General features: G+C 35.9%; 1 protein-coding gene across 1 annotated transcript in view; it reads left to right on the forward strand.

Annotated features, from left to right (window-relative positions):
• Positions 1-6,506: 6,506 nt before the first annotated feature.
• LOC125869421 (uncharacterized) overlaps positions 6,507-17,581 on the forward strand; it is a 57,973-nt gene continuing 46,898 nt past the window's right edge. Inside the window, exons 1-2 of the mRNA XM_049550011.1 lie at positions 6,507-6,664; positions 6,799-6,848. Of these exons, the coding sequence (XP_049405968.1) occupies positions 6,649-6,664; positions 6,799-6,848 (66 nt within the window). The 5' untranslated portion in view covers positions 6,507-6,648. The remainder of the gene's footprint in view (positions 6,665-6,798; positions 6,849-17,581) is intronic.

Consider the following 17,581-nt stretch of genomic DNA (forward strand, 5'->3'; position numbering starts at 1 on the left):
CCTATTCCTATAGTTATCAACTTTTCAGGTTACTATTCGCACTTATGACGTGAGATTATTTATAGTTATCTTTTAAATGATCTAATATGTAAAAGTTGTTATATATTTATGAAGGATAAATNGAAGTTTTTCTTTTCCTTTTTCATTTTCTTCTCTATCTTCTCCTCTAGACACTTTTGTTTAGCTTGTTGCGTGGTTCAGTTGGGGACTTCAAGAATACTTTTCTTCTCCTTTAGCTATTAAGAAGTTTAAACTTTAGTCCTACACAAAATAGTAGTAAAGTAATGTTTATTTCTAAGAAAATAAAATAATAATTTTATATATTGTGAGAGTAGTAATTAATATGTGAAAAGGAGACGTGAAGGATGAAGGTATAGAGGGGGGGGGGGGAGGGGCTACTGATACTATGCTATCAGATTAGTACTGATCAATATTTTTACCACTACAAATCGAAAGCAAAATTAAATATAACAGGGGACTACTAATCATAGTTAATCAGATTGTTACGAATCATTATGATTATCAATGGAAATAGAAAGCAAAATAAAATATACCTATTCCTATAGTTATCAACTTTTCAGGTTACTACTCGCACTTATGACGTGAGATTATTTATAGTTATCTTTTAAATGATCTAATATGTAAAAGTTGTTATATATTTATGAAGGATAAATTATTGTAAGTCAACTTACTTTGATAGAAACTATACGTGCTATCTACGTATGTTTCCATTTCTTAAAGTTATCTTATTTGACTAGCTATAGAAATATTTGTTGCACAAAATACTACTTCTAAGCATGCTAGTTGGGATGTTAGGAAAATATTTGAATCAAGAACATGGTGACCATTCCAGAAGAGAAAAGAAACGAGGTGATGTATCAGATCATACTGCATAAACACTTTTTTCACTTTTCTCTCCCAACCTCCTTAATCTAGCATAGACCATACAAATGCATCAGATCATACTGCACAAACACTCTTTATAATTTAACCAAACAAAAGAGGGAAGTAATGCAAACCTAGAAGAAAAGCAGGATTGTCAGTTACACTTAAATGAGCATTAAATCAAACATATGAGAAAGATAAGAAATTAAACACTAAACAAGCAAACAATATGGCATCTCAAGATAATATGAATTATCATAACATGAAAGAACTTGTAAATATAAGATTTATTTGAATCTATATCAACAAGATTAATTTACATGCATGAAGATTCATTTGAATAACATTAAAGAAAATATTCACCAAGATTAAGTTGTAGTAAGTGATAAACTTAATTATGATAAATCAGGACAAACTATTGATGCATATAAAAGTCAAATAAAAAAGGCCCACTAAAATCAAGTTTTCTTAAGAGATAAATTGAATGAACATATCTTGAAGCCTATGAAAAAGATGAAATCTTTCTACACGATAAACTTGATAAATACACTTTTTAGCTGAGAGTCTATCAAAACTACCTTCTTATGACAAAGTAGGTACAGTCTTCGTACATTCTACCCTCCCTAGACCTCTCTTAGGAAATTACATTGGATAAATTCTCCCTAGACATCAATTCATTCCATGGTTGGCGCTGTATCACAAACTATTCACAATCGATAAATCACTAAATGGGGCATTCACGTTGATCTACAATATGTATTGTGCTTGACCACTACTAAGGAAACACATGCTCAATTATTATTTTTAATGTGATTACTCTAGGTATATTTGACAGTCCCTACTTAACTGATCGTGTATAACTAAACAGATTGGCTCTTGAGAGAAAGAGAGGCATTGTCTAGAATCTCTTATCACACTTAGTAGACCAAAAACTAGGATATTAGACTTTTTATTTGCTGCAACTGTGTACCACGTGTGGACTGAAAGGAACTATAGAAGATTCCAATATCAACAACAAGATAGGCAAGTAAAATTGAAGGAGATAGCACTACAACTTCATATCATAGGTCAAAACAGGATTAAAAAGAGGAAATGTCTAACTATGTTGAAATCCAACTCTCTCAAACAACAGTACAATAAATTAGAACGTACATACTATCAAATCCTGATGAAAGTACAATTAACAAACTTTCAATTACCACGGTAAACCAGAAAAATAAGATGAATCTCAATCAAATATAAGATTTCCTTTTTTCATATTGTGATACAAGTATTACTACTTTTCTGTTTTTAATATGCATAGCATAAGCTAGTGACTGAATTTGCATTCTAGAAAAGGTGAGTAAAATTCAATAGAACAAAAGAACGTCTGGTAACTCTGATAGAACTTCAGGCACTATTACAAACTCAACTAAAAAGACACGAACATAAATGAGGTCACAAGCATTACTATTAAATTAAAAGAGTATCACAATATCACACAATTCAACAATCAAAATTCCCCTAACTTCATAAAAAAAAACTACCAGAATCTCCTGACGAATTAAACTAAATACCTAGCATATTCTCAGGTGAATGAAAGCTATAACCAACTAAATTTTACATAAAAATCAAAGCATATGAAAAAAACCCTAGAAGAAAGCAACTTTTCAGGCACATACCTTAAAAAATAGATTCACATTCCTAAAAACCTCAAAATAAAGCAACTATTTCTCTTTGTTAAAAATGGATTAGCGATTTAGGTACCGTGTGCTATAACAGTACTGATGGTCTCCAAGTCTCAAGTCTCTAACATAGTACAATGGTCTTAACGAGAAGAGTGGAAAAATGGAAAAGTACTGNATACCTTAAAAAATAGATTCACATTCCTAAAAATCTTAGAATAAAGCAACTATTTCTCTTTGTTGAAGATGGATTAACGATTTAGGTACCGTGTGCTATAACAGTACTGATGGTCTCCAAGTCTCAAGTCTCAAACATAGTACAATGGTCTTAACGAGAAGAGTAGAAAAATGGAAAAGTACTGATGGGTTAGCCGAAGGTCTCTCACAACGATGAATTAGACCTAACTCCTTGTTGAAGAAAGGGTTAGGTCGATCTCTTGTTCCAGAAGAGAGGGTTTTGGAAGAGGATTCTGGTAGAAAGAAAAATAAGACAATAGATATATCCCTAATATTTAATTGCTGGTGGCAACGACTTTAGCTATGAAATATATGTATCTGTCGCTATATATAAATTTGTTATTAAAGAATAAATAGCTAAGGACGATTTATTTTGTTGCTAAGAATTTCAATATATTTTTTTAGTTTAGCGACTAATTTATTGTCCTTACATCCGTCGCTAAAATTTGACAAAAAATTTCCTCTTGCCTACGTCGCTGTTTTTGTTGACAAAATAAAGGCGCCAATTTTTAGCTCCCAAATAAAGCAACAAATTTCGATCTTCTTCGCAAATTTTTCATTAGTGTGGATGCTTATATTATTTTTATTTATTTAGCAATATACACGTTGTTTCGTCGCTAATCCGTCGTTATTCAGTGACAAAAATGTGATTGTCGCTAAACGCTGTTTTTTTGTAGTGTTAGGGGTCAGAGGAAGCGCCCATAGATGGAGTTCCAGAGTTAGTGATTTTGGGTTACTTTAAGACTACAATTGGGACTTCTGACCGTACAAGGTCCTACGGTTCGTAGCCCAAGGTTTGTGAAAAGTGGTTTGGACTTAAAGGGTTTTTGGACCAGAAGTTCTACGTGAGGGCCCTACGGGCTGTAGAAAGCTCTACGACCTGTAGGAAGGGTTTTATGGTTTTTGGTTGAAATATTGGTCTCCTGTACTTTGTTCCACGGACGACCTAGATAGTCCGTAGAAGTTTGTATGGACTGTAGGTCGGTCAGTAGAGTCCCTTCGATAGTTTTTATGTCAGGGTTATTGAGTCTTTTTCTATCCTTTTAACTTCTAAACTATGTCATTTTGGCTCTATAACTAAGTTTTATGATTGATTTTACTCTTCAAAATATGGGCATTCCCTCTCATTCACTCAAAACCCTAAAGTTCTCTCAAGTTCATCTTCTCCAAATTCTTTCCAAGTCTCTCAAGGAAATTTCTTAGGTTCTTCAAGCTGAAAGTTTCCTCTTGCAATTCTAAGGCTTTAATTACCCAAGGTATGAGGAAAATTCATCAATGGATTCCTTTCCATCTATTGAGCCCAAGAAATCCTCAATTTTCCTTTAAGATTTCACCCAATTTCTAGGGTTTATATGATTCTTTATGGGTTCGATTAATTATGTTTCAATTGATTATGTTTGATCTTGTTTTACATGATTTGATTGAAATTACACATTTTCAATGTTTTTCACATAAACTCATGCTATATGCCTATTTTGACCATGAATTGAGCTTTTGAAACTATGCATGCATAAATGTATTGTAGTGAATATGATTCTAGATTGCTTTCGATTGAAGTATTCTCAGTACGAAAGATTTTCATGACTTAGTCACTTTTGATTAAAGTGTGTTTTTACTATGAAAAAATTATCATGATTTAGGTGCTTCCGATTAAGTGTCTTTTAAACATCGATTATGTTATAAAATCATGGTATTTGAAAGGAGCTATTCTTATGATTTTTTTGAGTCTTTATGATTAAGTTGGTGTTACTAGATTCTCACCATTTCAAAGACTAAAGAGATATGAATATGATATTTTGACTTAATGATTTTCATTGGGAGTTTACTTAACACCGAGTGGATTTGTGCGATTTCCATAGTTATTGAACTATATGCCCTCGTAGGATGTCCCAATTTGACAAACTAGCTAGTGGATCCACCTAAGCTTTAGAACATGGTCCTACCTTGACAAGTAGGACAATCTCTTTTTGGTGTGGGAGTAAAACACCGAATTCCATGTTATAACTCATATGGTCTATGTCAATTAAAGGTAAACATCCCACAAAAGATATGATTTTCTTATTTATCTTATGTTTTATACATATGTTATGATTCTTCTATATTGCATTGACCTCATTTCCATGATTTATGACTTTAGCTTATCATGTTTTTGATATGTTTTACTTGGTTATGCATTATCATGTTTAACTTGTCATGTTATCACGTTTATGTTATCATGCATTTTTTCATAGTCAATACATTCAAAGTACTGACACATATATCTCTTGTGCCTATATTGTTTCATAATATAGGATCCGACATTCCTCCATCTGATCTTGGCTAGTTGGATTGCTCAGCATTTTCTTGTAGATTGGTGAGTCCTCATGGTTCCAGGGCATGACCATTATTAGTCTTTTATTGCTCTCAGTCATTTCAGTTTTCAGATATGATATTCATGATTTGAGAGCTTTGTCCTAACCACACCTATGATTAGTGGAGGCTTTCGTCAGTCATAGTTTATGTTTCGCTTATTCAATCATATACTTTGATTTTGGTATTTTCCATGTTATTAAAGATTTTGAGACTTATATCTCGTTCTCTTGTTTTACTCTCTTATGTTGTATGTCATACTGTAATGCTTATGTCAAGTGACTTGTTTAGGGTCTTTCAGGGTTCTATTCGCCATATCACATTTAGGGATAGTTTGAGTCGTAAGTAATAATAAAATTTAGGTACAATCTACCTTTCTTAAAGAGCCCCCNAGTTTTAAATTCCTTATGGTTTTAGTGTCTATGCGATGAATGAATGCTAAGAGGCTTGTATTAGACCTCTTCGAGGTCGAGTACGCCGGTTACGACTAGGGGGTGCTTCCGGGTCGTGACACTCGAGTGGCAAAAAGTGGAGGATTTGTGGCTTAGGTCGCAGGTTCAAGCCCCACACCATGCAAAGCGAAGCCCGATATTTAAGTGGAGAAGGGTAGAGGGGCTGACCCATTATCCACCGAGTTTAGAAGGCTGTGATTGGTCCAAAGGGTGGGTCACATACGGATTTTCTCGATTATCAAAAAAAAAAATACCTTTCTTAAATATCACTTGTAAAATTCCACTAAATACGTTTTTATGGTTGTAAAGTAGATTCAAAACCAACTTTGTTTGCTCTAGTTGATTTTTGAGAAACTTTCACATATATCAAACATAAAAATCATATTTGTATGTTAATTATAGTTTGCATAATTGCGTTCCATAACAAATTTTATGTTTGCTATGAAACTTTTGATTTGTATAATTCGCTATAAACATCCAATTTTATACAAATTATTCAGTTTTGTATAAATTCATTTATACATTGTAATTTGTATAATAAGATATGCATTTGTATAATTATAAGTGTATAAGATAGAAATATATGTATTTGTATCTGTATATACACTTTTCTCTCGCTTAATACAAACACAAACGCATTTTATATATTTTATACCGAAATGTATAAAAATGACTAATTGTATATCGAATCAAATGACAAAAAAAGGAATATTTGCTGCTAATTACAATTAAAATAAACTATAACTATAACATTTAATGTAAATTAATAATTTGCTATTTCATACAATTTTCTGTTGATTTTTTGTCTGACTCGAATTCGGATAGCAGGAGTAAGGAAGAAAGCGCGTAAATTTCCCTCCTTAAAGCGAAATAATTCCCCGTTAGTGGCAGTGTCCGCTATTTTCACTAGAAACAAAGGGCATTAATGGCATCAACAAAATCAAACGAAGCACTTCTCTTGTAGTATTTCCAAAAGCTGGGTATGAACACTGTAGATGGAGAGATGATATGATACAAGTTGTGAAGATCGACAAGAAAACGAGTTTCGAAGATTCACTGATATGATATCAGTAGTGGGTAGGTTTTAACTGATCCAAATTCATAACTGAATTAGGTTCTTCGCAATACTTTCTTTTTTTTTACTCAAAACCCTAATTCAATCTATCATCAAAACACCTGGTGAAATTGGGGTTTCTTCAATATCTAAAAAGCTTCAATGGGTGCTCAAGAGAAGTCTTCTAGCACCAACAACTCGATGCAGGTTAGTTCAGTTTATTCTCGTAGTTGAACTTATTATTATTACTTTAAAAAAAAATTAAATTTCTTGCTTTACACCTTTCATTAAGCTCTAGCTGGTTAATTTTGTTTGGTAAAAGATGTTCCTTTGGGTTGATTCTGAAGCTCGAGCTTAGCTTGTGAGCTTGCATAGCTGGTGCATTTATTTAAATTTTGTCAAACTATGATGAATTGCCAACTTCAATGAGTTTTGTATTGTGGTATATGATTGAATTCTTCCGTTTTCTTTAGCGATGGTTGCTAATGTCATAAAGTTATTTGTCAGTGGCACTGTTTCTTGGGGAATTTGATATTGGTGTCCTTTATAGAAGGTTTTTATAGGAAGGTGAAATACTGTATCCTTTGTGCTTGTTTTGAAAGTTTATTTCGACTCCTTATTAGATGTGGTTCACATAAAATGACTTGTTTAGAGGGCTTGTTACTTGTAAAAGGAACAAATCACACACATTTGGTGTGGAACTATTTAATGGTTCCAGCATAAATGAAAATGATTAACATTTTAATGAGACTGTCTCAGCGCAAAAAGAAAGGGGATATGGTGAAATCAGTAGATGCTACACATTATTGGATTTTGCCTTGGTATGAAAACTCACTAATTAATCACTTTCAAATTCAAAGAAATGGTGGAGTTAAAAAGAAGAGGCATGGAAAGAAGGTTAGCACCTTTTGCCTAAGATGGTGTAATCAATATTTGAATTGGTCCCTAGCTTAGATTGGGCATCACGTTCTTAGAGGTTCACATTTTAAGCAATTTCTTTTGTTTCCATAATTGTCTTATGACATAATTATTGGAAGAGTAGAAGAAAGAAGTTGACCAAATGTCTCTGTCTCTACTAGAATTTAGAACATCAAAAAATGAAATAGAAGAAAGATCTCTAACGCCCACTTTTTCTTTCCCTCCTTCATTCTTCTTATTTCCCATGCTACGATCCCCTTCATCTTATCTTTTAATGATCATTTCTCTGACATATCATTCTACAACTTTCTCTGGAATGATAATCTTTTCTTTTCTTTCGGGTCATGAATTGTCCAAACTTAAGGAAAGATATAATGTAAGACACTTGATTTGAATGGTTGAAACAAAACTTGGATTTGTTAGGGGGATGTTAATCACTTCTCATTATGATGGATATGTTATATTCTCTTACTTCTTTTGGTTTCCTTTGAATGTCATGGTAATGTTATTTACAGTTGGGTTCCAAGGCCAAACATGTTCATCTTTCCATTTTTTGGAATTTTATTAAATCTAGGAGATAAGGGCATTTAACTTAAGCCTGTCCCTTCTTCAAAACCTACTCCACCATTTACGATTTTCATTTCCAATTATTGGTGCCTCTTATCTTCAGTATCTCTTTAGAGTTTCTCAAACAAAAACCTCTCACTATCCATTTAAACTCTAAACCCAATTTCACAAACTTAAACTCTACCCAACCCGAAAATTGCTCTATCTCCTTACCACCATCTTTGGCCACTCCATCCTCTATGGGTATGTGAGCTTGTTTGGATTAGTTGAATTTAATTACTTGTAAGCACCAAGTATTAAAACATACTTTTTGAATTGTAATTGCACCAAAAGGGGGAAATTTAACAATTAAAAAAAGGGGGGGGGGGGATTTAAAACAAGCAAAGAGAGAAACCCTTCGGGGTGGCCCGGTGGTTTGAGTTTGGGACTTCCATGTTGGAGGTCTCAAGTTCGAAACCCCTTGCCAGCGAAAGCAAGGGGTTTGCCTTCTGGGTCGAGCTCGTCGCACCAGACTTGCCTAGTGCGGGTTACCTTTCCTATGTGGTTTTCGAGCTATTGCATAGGAGCGGGGGTTTTATCCTGTGCGCACCCAAAGGGTAGCGNATAAAAAAAAAAACAAGCAAAGAGAGAAGGAGGGGGGGGGGGGATTTAAAACAAGCAAAGAGAGAGAAGGGGGGGGGGGACTCAGGAAATGGGCCTAGTCTACTTTCTAAAAACTACTTTTCTTGTAGTCCTTCCTTGGCTAGCATTTATTTTTAATGATGGTCAATAAACTTTCTTTATTTTTGGTCAAAATTTTTGAGTTATTAGAGATCAATGATGTCGGTAATAAATGGTTCCCATTAATAGAGTGCATTAGGATATTTCAAGAAAATTTGCAATGGGTATGTGATGCTCTGAAACAAACATCTCAGGTAAAAGAGAATCGTTGCAAAAGATGAGGATGGAATATGTAAGTTCACACTTATAATGTTCTCCAGAACTTTAATGATTGTCATTATGTAAGGATTAAGAGGGTGAACTTGCATGTTCCATCAATATTGGTGCAACACTGACGCGATACAAGATGGTTCCTTAATAGATGACAGATTAGTGTTGTCCCATAATAAGAACCTTGAAATACAATGCTTTCCTCTTTGACTTCCAATTGAGGCAAGAATTTACTATAATCAAAGCAGTGGTTGTGAAATGGAAGGAAATTGTCACTAGAATGGTGGTCATCAATAGTTGGCTCAGAGTGGATGAATAAGGGTTCAAAACCACGTTGGGCCAAGGCTTTTGGTATTCCACTACATGCACGAGCTATAAATACCTATCGAATAATTGGAGATCTAGTTGGGGGCTATATATATGTTGATGAGGATACATGGAATAGGTCTCACCTTCAAAGGGCTAGGATATGTATCATATCTTCTAATTTGGTATCGGTAGCAATGATATAGCTTGATATTGGTGATTGGGCTATGAAATCTTTATAACAGGTATGTTTATGTAAAGCCTAGGTAGGTTGGAGATTTGATGGCTAAAAATGGTCACAATCTAAGAAATAAAATTATATGGGTAGGGTCGGAATGATGTCACGACCCAACTAGAAAATAGAAATTATATAGGATAGTTCGAATTGATGGAACGACCCCATTGAAAAAGAGAAATAATATGGGTAGGGTTGGAATGATGGCACGACCCTGCTGAAAAAGAAAAATTATACGGGTAGGGTTGGAATGATGCACAACCCTATGCAAATCAGATTTGAGGAGTCACCGGAAAGACAAATGGAACTATGCAAATCAAATCTGAGGAGTCACTGAAAGGACAAATGATGCTATGCAACTCAGATATGAGAAAATAGTTCGGAAAAATCCACGGTACTACACAAATTAAATATGAAAAGTAGTCCGGAGAGATGCACGGTGCTACACAAATTAGTTATGCAAAAAAAAGGTAGTCACCAGAAGGATGGCGTGGTGCTACACATTAAATATGAAAAAGTAGTCATCAGAATGATAGCATGGTGCTAAACAAATTAAATATGAAAAAGTAGTCGCCGGAATGATAGCATGGTACTACACAAACTAGATATAAGAAAGTAGTCACCGGAATGATGGCATGGTGCTACACAAATTAGATATGAGAAAATAGTCACCGGAAAGATACACGGTGACCCAACTTTTGTTAACATAATCGTTGGCCGGACGGGCGACATATATGGATAATAGCCACCCGCCGGCAGCGGAAGCTCTTTGATTGTTTGCCAAGATCGTAGAGGCTCTGATACCATGTGAGAAATATAGGAGAAAAATATTATTGAATTGTTGTTGTGTGCATTATTACATTGAGACCCTATTTATAGACCCTAGAATACAATCCTTTACCAAGTAGGATACTATTTAATATTCCTATTTCTATTTCTATTCCTATTCCTATTCTAATAGGATCGTATAAACATATTCCTTTTCTAATAGGATTGTACAAACCTATTCCTATTCTAACACAAAGAAACTTGGATGAAAGTCCTAGGTGTTCCTCTAAACCTTTGGATGCACCAATTTTTTTGAGGAAATTGGACAACTTCGTGGTAGTGGGATAGCTGCTGAAGAGGAGACAGAGTTGATGAACCACATGAAATGGGTGAGATTTTTTTTTTAAAAAAAACTGGTAAGGTATTCCTCAGCATTAAGGGGTATGCTGGCCACTTCCAAAAGTGTTAGTTACATAGAAACAACAACAAAAAAAAGAAAACAGGACTACTTACAAAGCTCCTATTTTTTTTTTTGATAAAAGTAACAGACTTACAAAGCTCCTATGAAATCCACTAGTTGAATTTCTTCTTCTATGTTCATTTNNAGAATACAATCCTTTACCAAGTAGGATACTATTTAATATTCCTATTTCTATTTCTATTCCTATTCCTATTCTAATAGGATCGTATAAACATATTCCTTTTCTAATAGGATTGTACAAACCTATTCCTATTCTAACACAAAGAAACTTGGATGAAAGTCCTGGGTGTTCCTCTACACCTTTGGATGCACCAATTTTTTTGAGGAAATTGGACAACTTCGTGGTAGTTGGATAGCTGTTGAAGAGGAGACAGAGTTGATGAACCACATGAAATGGGCAAGTTTTTTTTTTTTTTAAAACTGGTAACTTTGTATTCCTCAGCATTAAGGGGTATGCTGGCCACCTCCAAAAGTGTTAGTTACATAGAAACAACAACAACAAAAAGAAAACAGGACTACTTACAAAGCTCCTATGAAATCCACTATTTGAATTTCTTCTTCTATGTTAATTTCTTTACTCCAAAAACCTAAAGTGGTAATTACTTTCCACATAATCTTCTCTATAGTGCATTCTTTCCCTACAAAAATTCTCTGATTTCTCTCTTTACAAATGGTCCACAGGATACAAGCAGGATACAAGCAGGTACTGTTCTCCACCACCTCTCTAGCTCTTACTACCTCCCTTTCTGACCCAACAACTTAGTAGGTCTGCTGTATGTTCTGGTATAATCCAATTTAGGCTACCTAAATTGGTGAACAGAGCCCATACTTGTGTTGTTACTTTGCAGTGGAGGAACATGTGGTTCTTGGTTTCTAGAGACTCTTTACAAAGATAACATCTTGAGGCAATAATTCTTCCCCTCTTTTGAAGTTTATCATGTGTCAGGCAAGCTCTCCTGGTTACCAACCAAGTGAAACACTTCACCTTAGTAGGGGCTACACTCTTCCATATAACACTCCATGGCCCTGATTTCTTCCCTGCAATTGTGGCTAGATCCCTTTTATACATTCTGTTCACAGAGAATTAACCATCAGTATGATGCCTTGTGCCAGGAAAATTTCCAATCAAAGCTAGCATATTTGATACCCACTCTATTTCCACTCATTAAGAAATCTCCTAAAAAGCAAATTCCATCATTGTGGAGACCAAACCTCTTGTATTTTGCTATCAGGATTCAGGCAAATGGAAAACAGCCCAGGGAATAAATTTTCCAAGGACCCTTGACCAGTCCAGTCTTCCTTCCAAAATAAAGCCTTGTTCCCTCAGCCAACCTTTATCCTTACATTGTCTTTGAAAGCCTGCCATAGGTTTCTTATAGTCCTCCATACTCCCACACCATATATTTTTGTCACTTCCTCTGAACACCATTGACCTTCCTGACCATACTTGTGTTGAATGAGTTTCTTCCATAGAGCTTGATCTTCCAAATTGTATCTCCACAACCATTTGGTAAGTAAGCTGTTGTTGTGTATCTTTAGGTTTCTTACTCCCAAATCCCCATATCTTTTGCTCTGTTGAACTGCCATCCATTTAGCTAAGTTGAAGCTTTTCTCAATCTTGTTACCTTGCCAAAGGAAATTTCTCCTCAATGAGTCTATAGCTTTGACTACCTTACCGGGAATGAGAAAAAGTGAATTTCCAAAGTGCAGTCTCGTCTCTGATTTCTCTAGACCATCCCAGATGCTAACTGCTTTATGTTTAGCACCCAATGGCAGACCTAGATAAACGGTAGGCAACTTCTCTATCTTGCACTTCAATATATTAGCCAAAGCTTGAATCTGTTGGACCTCTTTAATAGGAAAAATGCTACTTTTTCTCCAGTTTACCTTTAGTCCAGAGCATGCCTAAAAAATTACTAGGATAATTCTGATGTGACAGAGTTGTTCCTGCTCTGCTTCACAAAAAATTATTGTGTCATCAGCATACAATAAATGAGTCATATCCATCACCTCATTAACCCTGTTTTTGCATCTGAAACCCCTAATCCAGCTGTTTAGAGAAGCTCTACTCATCAAACTGTCCAACCCTTCCATAGCAATGATAAATAGGAAAGGGGACAAAGGGTCTCCTTGTCTAAGACACGGCAGAAACATACCACAAGGGGTGTCAATAGCACGAGAAGGAATCAGACACCACTTCCCTATATGGACCGAAAGCAAAGTGAGGTGAAATGTTGTACCACGTAGAAGACATTCCACTGAAAAAAAAATCCAGGTCAAACTTTGGACCAGAGGGTAAAACAAAGTAATGTCAATCTTTGTGATTCTATACAAAAATTCCTAAATTTAAGGGATTTTTGTACAGAAGAACATGTGGGAATGTACAAATGACCGCTGGAAAGGGGCATTCAAATAAGTCATGTGAGAGTCGCATGCCTTCTTTAATGAAGAGCTCTAAATTGGGCCTAGAGAGGCCATGAAAGGGTATTTAATTGAAGTGGAAAATGGGCCTGATTAGGCAAGCTTTGTTATTTTTAACAAAATAACAAATTCAACTCATCCCATACTCAATAGGGATAGACTTCTTGAAGACATGGAATCCCACATCTCTCTTCCAGTCATGCAAGACATAGAACAAAACACTGTGCAAGAGATTATAGTGGTGAATCAAAGTGAAGAATTGGTGGAAAAACTGATCTTAATCCGCAGGAATCAAAAGAAAAGGCAAATCCCTTATGATACACCAGATTCTGCTAATTGCGGAAGATACAATTAAACAAGAAGTTTTGAGGGGAGAGAACATGCAAGAGGACAGATTTGAAGAGAATTTAAACGAAGGGGGGAATTTAGCGGTGATCGAAAAGCAGAACGTGATTACCATTTCATATAGCTGGGAGGTGGAAGAGGTGGCACTTCTGCTTGTACAACAGGATCAAAGCATAGGTGAGGGGGAGAGAGACAACTCTGTTTGGGTTCAACAAAATTTAGTCAAGCTGAGCAAACTCTTGGGGTTGATATCCAAGGACATGAGGAACTGCTCTTACAGGTTGATAGCAGCTGGCATGCAAGAAAGATATAGATAAATAGTGTGTGTAAGAAAGGAAGGTTCAAAGGTGCGGAAGAACTCAAAAGCTTTTTTTTTTTTTGATGTTAAATATACAAGCAGTGGGAATAGAAATAAGGGGAGGAAGATGCTAGCTTTGGATCTATGCAGTTCAAACTAGTTTCCTGGAATGCAAGGGGGTTGAACAACAGAGATAAAAGGAGTATTGTACAGATGATGGTGGACTGGAAGGCTGACATCATTTGCCTCCAGGAAACTAAATTGGAGGGGGACATTTATGATATCGTTAAACAAATTTGGGGTAGTAGATGGATTAAATTTGCTCAACTAGAGGCTAGTAGCACTCGAGGGGGAATCCTAATGCTTTGGGATAGTAGAATATGGAATGGGGAGATACTAGAGATTCGATCCTACAGTTTAACCTACAAATTTGAAGCTCTCTTTTGCCTGCCACTTTACTGGAGTTTATTCTCCTAATTGTTATGTTGAAAGAAGGAAGGTGTGGAAAGAAATGACTGATATTAGAGGTCTAGTGGAAGGTCCATGGGCTGATTGTGGAGATTTTAATACTACTAGATTCATATCAGAGAAAAGGAATGCTAGGAGGAGAAATTTGGGGATGGTGGAGTTTTCAGACATTAAAAATGATCTTAAGTTGATAGATCTATCGTTACAAGATGGGAGATACACTTAGTTCAAAGGGGATACTCAAGATGGAGCCGCCAGAATTGATAGAATTATGATTTCAGAAGAGTGGGATACTAGCTTCAATAACATAAAACAAAGTACCCTACAAAGATTGGCATCCGATCATGTTCCTGTTTCATTACAAGGGGTAGTTGGATTAAGTACAAGAGATACTTCAAATCCGAAAACTGGTGGTTGAGCATCACAGGTTTCAAAGATAGAGTCCAAATTGGTGGAGTTCATTCTCTTTATCTGGGAAGCCAGATTATATCCTTGCCTGTAAGTTGTAAGCCCTCAAAAGTAAATTGAAAGAGTAGAGTAGGTCTGTTGAAAGGGAATTTGAGAATGCAGAGACAGTTTAGAAGGTAGTTTCTATGGAAAGATTATGTAGGGAAGATGAAGTATCATTAAGTAAGGCGGAGAACGACGGGGGGCTTGGAGTTAGAAATCTTAGATCTCACAATCAAAGTTTTTTATGCAAATGGATATGGTTAAATGATGGGAAAAAACCTATGAGAAAGTTGTGGTAGGGGATAAATATGGATAGAGGATTCCTGCACGTAAGGCAGTTAAAGCACCATATGAAGTAGCTGTTTGGAGGTAGATTTGTAACCTTTCGAAGAATTCAATAGGTATGTTAGATTGATGATGACAATGAGAAGAAGATTAGACTTTGGAAAGGTAATAGAGAGTGTTTTGGGTTGCTGAAAGATCCATTTCCTAACCTATATTGATTGTCTTACAATTTTGAAGTTTGTTTAGCAAACATGTTTTCTGATATAGGATGAGACTTCCAATCAAAAGGAACCACTTTGACAGGAAATGCAAGAAGGTGATTTATTCTTCAGAAGATGCAATCAGTAGAGTTAATGTTAGAAAAAGAATATGACCTGTTCTTGGAAGCTAATAAAAAAGTGTTCTTTTATCGTCAGTTCATGGTATGAAGTATTCAATGCTGAGAAATTAGTAAAAATATGAAAGTGACCTTGGAAGACGATATGGAAGACCTCAATTCCAATAAAAGTTACTTGTTTTTGGTTGGCTAGTGTTTCTTGAGCACGTCTGACACAATAAATTTTGATGAAAAGGGGTTGGATCTTGTGTAAAGGATGCTACTTGTATGAGAGATCATGTGAATCAATGGATCATATTTTTGTGCATTGCGAGTTTACTTGGCAATTATGGATCATATTCATGGTTAATTTTGGAATCCAATGGGCAAGTACTAAAAAGTTGAGGAATGGGTTAGAGAGTGGGAAAATTGTATGTCTAGAAGTATCCTTAAAGAAGACTTGGAGTGCTATTCCCCTTTTTCTTTGTATAGCTTGGACTATATGGAAAGAAAGAAATAAGAGATGTTTTGAAGGAAGTCATCACATTGAAAGTTGTACATTGCAATTGAAATGCATCCACTATGCTCCTATGCCCACATCTTGAGGTAAGCTCCAAAAAGCCCTTTTTCGGCTTTCTCTATCCTCTATCCTTCTCTTCGATCATCTCTTCCACTGTTCTGGTAGGACCATGCTCACATGCCTGAACCCTTTTCCGACCTTCTCTCTCCTCCAATATGAACCGGATCTTATTTCGGACCACTCAAAACCTTCTCTGACCCTCTTTTTCTCTGATTTGACCTAGAAGCTTTTTTCGGCCACCCAAATTTCTTCTGAGTTTCTCTCTTTTGAAGCCTTCTTATCGTTTACAAAAGAGAGGGCCGTCTAATTCCAGCCTCAAGGTAAGCACCTGAAGATCTCTATGGGTTTTTAGGTTTTTTTTTTTTCCTGTGGGTTTTGCACATTGTATTGGATTAGAGTGGGTGAAATGGCGGCTCGCCTCAAGGGTGCTCTTGGATAAGAATGTGTTACCAAAGCTTAAAGGTAGTTATACAGAGTGGTGGTAAAACCAACTTTGTTGTATGGGGTAGAGTGCGGGTCTGCGAAGATGAGGATGCTCACATGGATCTGTGGGTATATTAGGAGAGCTATGATTAGGAACAAAGTTCTACGAGGCAAGGTAGGTGTGGCCTCCATGGAGAACAAGATGAAGGAAGTGAGACTGAGATAGTTCGTCCATGTGAAGAGAAGGTGCACATATGCGTCGGTAAGAATGTGTGAGAGGTTGGTTGTAGCAGGAATTAGGATAGGTAGAGGTAGGCCGAAAAGAACTGAGGGGAGGTGATTAGATAGGATATGACACAACTTTATTAAGACTGAAGACATGCGCCTATGGAGGTCAAGGATTAGGGTAGAGTGCTAATAGGTAGCCGAGTATTGCCGAATCTTGTGTGGGAGAGGCAAGGGACTAGCTTCCTGCTCTCTGCTTCTCAGTATTAATAGTGTTATTTTGTATTCGTGTATTCTCTTATTCTTCAATGTATATCACTATCCGTTACTTCCTTGCTTTGTCTCTTGCTCCTCTGCTGTCATATTTTCTTGCAAATCTACTTCAAAAACTTTTATTTTGAGCCGAAGGTTTATCGGAAACAACCTCTCTACCCCATAAAGGTAGGGTTAAGGTCTTATACATCCTACCCTCCCCGTATCTTACTTGTGGAATCTCAATGGGTATGTTGTTATCATTGTTGTTGTTGTATGTTTCATCTTATTGTGTAAGGAATGCATGCTGTTTGCTTTCTAACTCAACATATGTGGTTATTTTGTTTATTTACCTAAAAAAACTGGTTGTGTTTTTTTTAATTGTTATAACTACTAATTCATGCATGCCAGTTATCCTGTGTTTTCTTTTAGTTGGCACTTCATTTTATCAAGCTTTTCTTCGATTCTCACTTAATGTCTTCAGGCCTTGTCTTTCCCTTGCACTTTTTGCTTTCCAGAAGACTGTTTGTAACTATGTATGGCTTTCTGCTAAAAAATATGTGCAAATAAATTGTTCTGTGTTCTGAGTTTGTCTGCTTTGCATCTGAACATTGGANACTCAGGATAATGTAATGAAAAGGGGGATAACCTTATGCTCTAGGTGTTTCCTAT

Source organism: Solanum stenotomum, chromosome 1 (genome assembly GCF_019186545.1).
Source record: "Solanum stenotomum isolate F172 chromosome 1, ASM1918654v1, whole genome shotgun sequence".
Lineage (NCBI taxonomy): Eukaryota > Viridiplantae > Streptophyta > Magnoliopsida > Solanales > Solanaceae > Solanum > Solanum stenotomum.